At 34.6% G+C, this 2,878-nt stretch overlaps 1 protein-coding gene across 1 annotated transcript; it reads left to right on the top strand.

The window, feature by feature from the left end:
- Positions 1-321: 321 nt before the first annotated feature.
- LOC149538580 (transcription factor MYB8-like) lies at positions 322-2,225 on the top strand. Its single transcript, XM_089802864.1, has 3 exons — positions 322-546; positions 1,248-1,377; positions 1,698-2,225. Exons 1-3 carry the CDS (start codon positions 420-422, stop codon positions 2,173-2,175), a joined length of 735 nt encoding a protein of 244 aa, XP_089658990.1. The 5' UTR covers positions 322-419; the 3' UTR covers positions 2,176-2,225.
- Positions 2,226-2,878: the final 653 nt, after the last annotated feature.

The following is a 2,878-nucleotide window of genomic DNA, read 5'->3' as shown; positions in this document are numbered from 1 at the left end:
TAGCTATATAGATATTATCAACCTATTGGTTTTAGCTTAGCAGAGAATCCCAACAAAGTGACATCTGACACACAAAAACTTTTGGAGAAAGGAGGCACGTGAAATACTAGACCAGTAGTACACTACGCCCATTCCCACACCTTTTCCTTGTCCCATCTTCACGTGAAATCTATGGAGAATACTCCATTTAAGGGGAGTCAATGAGTCTATCAGATCACTTAAATGGGCACCTAAACTCTGTCTTCTAACATTCTTTCATTTCTCATTATTTATTGTTTTTATTGTCCAATATGGATGATACCCCACATGCAGGAATGACAACTCTTGTTTAGCTCTCTATTTATTCAGATGAAGTGTCATTGTTGTAGGATCAAGGGCAGGAGGGAGGTCATTTGAAGGTTTTATAGGAAGAGAGGAATATGAGATCTGGTTCAAAGCTGCAAGAGCGTCACAAAGGGCCTTGGACTCCCCATGAAGATCATCTGCTGAAAAATTACATAGTTCATCATGGAGAAGGGAGATGGTGTGCAATACCTCAAAGGACAGGTAACTTGCTCTTTGATTTGTAGTTTTTTTTCAAGAAAGAAGACACTGATAATTTAATCTAAAGGTTGTTTTGTTTTGAATCACCCGTGTATGTTTTGGTGTCCATATTTTGTGCAATCTATTTTGTTGAAGGAATCAATTGTTTATATTTAGTTGTTCATGCTTCTAAATTTGATTGTGTACATAAGTTTTAGTTTCAATGTTTTAGATTACACTTTCCATTATCAGAATGAAAAAGAGCACAAAAAATGAAAGAGAATTATGTATATATGTATATGTTTCTATTTTTGTTAAAGGAATCAATTATATATATATCAGTGATCTGGTTTACTTTTAGAAATAAACTGTGAGATTTAGTGTACTGCTGGAACCAACTGTGTATATTATTGTATAACATTTCAATTCTTGCCATCATGCCACTTTCAGAAGAGGACCATCATACCAATTTGAAAGAACTAAATTTCTCTAATTTAATGGAAATATTGCTTTTAGAGTATGTTTTCTTTATCAACATCCCAATCACATTCAGGAATTTGTTTTTCTTTTCAAATTAAATGTGTATGTTTTTGTATTGATGGAAACACACACAAATCCATCGTGAAAGAGAGGAGAATCCCACAGGTCTATAAATGATAAGCACTACTTGAAAGAACAAAATGTTAGCCCATATAGTCTGAAAGGCATTAAGTGGTCTTTTGCAGGGCTGCTAAGATGTCCCAAGAGTTGTAGATTGAGGTGGATAAATTATCTTCGTCCTGATGTGAAGCGAGGCCACATTTCTGAGGATGAAGAAGAGCTTATTATAAGACTTCATAAACTACTGGGGAACAGGTATTTTCGCTCATTAGGAGAACATAAAGATTCACTTTGAAGTCATGAACATGATATTGTTGATATTGTTGTTGGGTATTCTTTAACATTTTTTATTAGCATTTTGGAACATATTTCATGATCTATGATTCAATAGTTCATCTTAATAATAGATCATGAAATTTGATCTAAGTTATTGATAACAAATTCAGAAATAACAATCGTTAGTCTTAATTATAGATCATAAAATATGATCCAAACTATTAGCAAGAAAAAAAAATAGTGTATCCTAGTTGTTCATATTTTGAATTAGGATATAGATGATATGTTCTACATTGCAGATGGTCACTGATTGCAAAAAGGGTACCGGGCAGGACAGACAATGAGGTGAAGAACTATTGGAACACTCGTTTGAGCAAGAAACTCCATGGCAAAGGAATCGATCCCAACACCCACAAGCCTTTGAGGGCTATCCAGTTTCATGAGAGGACTGAAGTGAAGCTCATACAAACTGAGAATTCCACAGAGGAGGAGGAAAAGATTTCTAAGAATCTCACAAGTTCAAACAATCCAGAGACAAGTGAAGGGTCTCAAGGGAGAGATTTGGTGTTGGTAGAATGTGGAGAGCATGTTTGGGAGGGATTGAGTGAAGAGAACGTGAGGGACATTTGTGGGTACGCTTTACATTCTCCTAGACATTGTTGTATGAGCATGGAATCCCTAGAAAGCTCTCTCCAAGTCACAAATTCCTTTTGTGAATGTGAGGATGGGACAATGTTTGTCTACGACCTCTGGGCTTTGTCTCTTTTTAATAATTAAGTAGTAAGAGACATGGCACACGAGGTCATGTTAAACCTTTGACTGTCACGAACGTGTTATATTACTAGTGGGATTGTGTGTCTATTAAGAAACTACTTTGCTGTCTATACTTGTATAGAGGGACATTACCATATCCCCTCTTTTGTTGCCTTAATGCATTGATGAGTGAAAAGCATGTTTGTTCATTTTAAGGTATTTTGTTTTGTTGTTATTTGTGTTTTGGGTCTAAATAAGGATTGTGAGATAAAAATAATTTTATAGATGGGATATTATCAAGTATTCTATTTTGTTGTCTTAGTAGATTGGTTATGTTTTGTCATGTTAAGAATTTTGCTTTGTGTTTTGGATTCAAATAAAAATTGTGAAATACAAATAATTTTATAAATGGAATATTGACATGTGTTCTATTTAGTCTTAGTATATAAAAATACACAAAAAAGGGGAGGAACTCACAAGTCATGAGACCACTAAAAAAGAGAAGGGAAGATCCTTACAAAAAAACTTTTGATTAGAGAAACCAATTGGCGAGACACAACATTTCAACCTCACCAAGAAATTACATGTGAAGAACATAAGAGTTTTAGAAATAACCTTACACCTTCAATCGATTAAAAGTCCTAGGACTAGAAAATAAACAACCGAAGAATACGAAGGCTAACAATAGGTTTTGAAAGGCTTCCTGTGACCTATAACTATTCAGACC

Source organism: Cupressus sempervirens, chromosome 9, assembly GCF_028749045.1.
Source record: "Cupressus sempervirens isolate cs-2001-9-10 chromosome 9, ASM2874904v1, whole genome shotgun sequence".
Lineage (NCBI taxonomy): Eukaryota > Viridiplantae > Streptophyta > Pinopsida > Cupressales > Cupressaceae > Cupressus > Cupressus sempervirens.
Note: the sequence above shows the minus strand (reverse complement) of the source record. Positions and strands in the feature narration are given on the sequence as shown.

Bases quoted from the DNA above. Each gene is read 5' to 3' on its own strand.
- LOC149538580 (XM_089802864.1), top strand. From the start codon at position 420: ATGAGATCTGGTTCAAAGCTGCAAGAGCGTCACAAAGGGCCTTGGACT. The intron at 547-1,247 runs GTAACTTGCTCT...GGTCTTTTGCAG, and splicing joins TGCAATACCTCAAAGGACAG to GGCTGCTAAGATGTCCCAAG. The intron at 1,378-1,697 runs GTATTTTCGCTC...TCTACATTGCAG, and splicing joins CATAAACTACTGGGGAACAG to ATGGTCACTGATTGCAAAAA.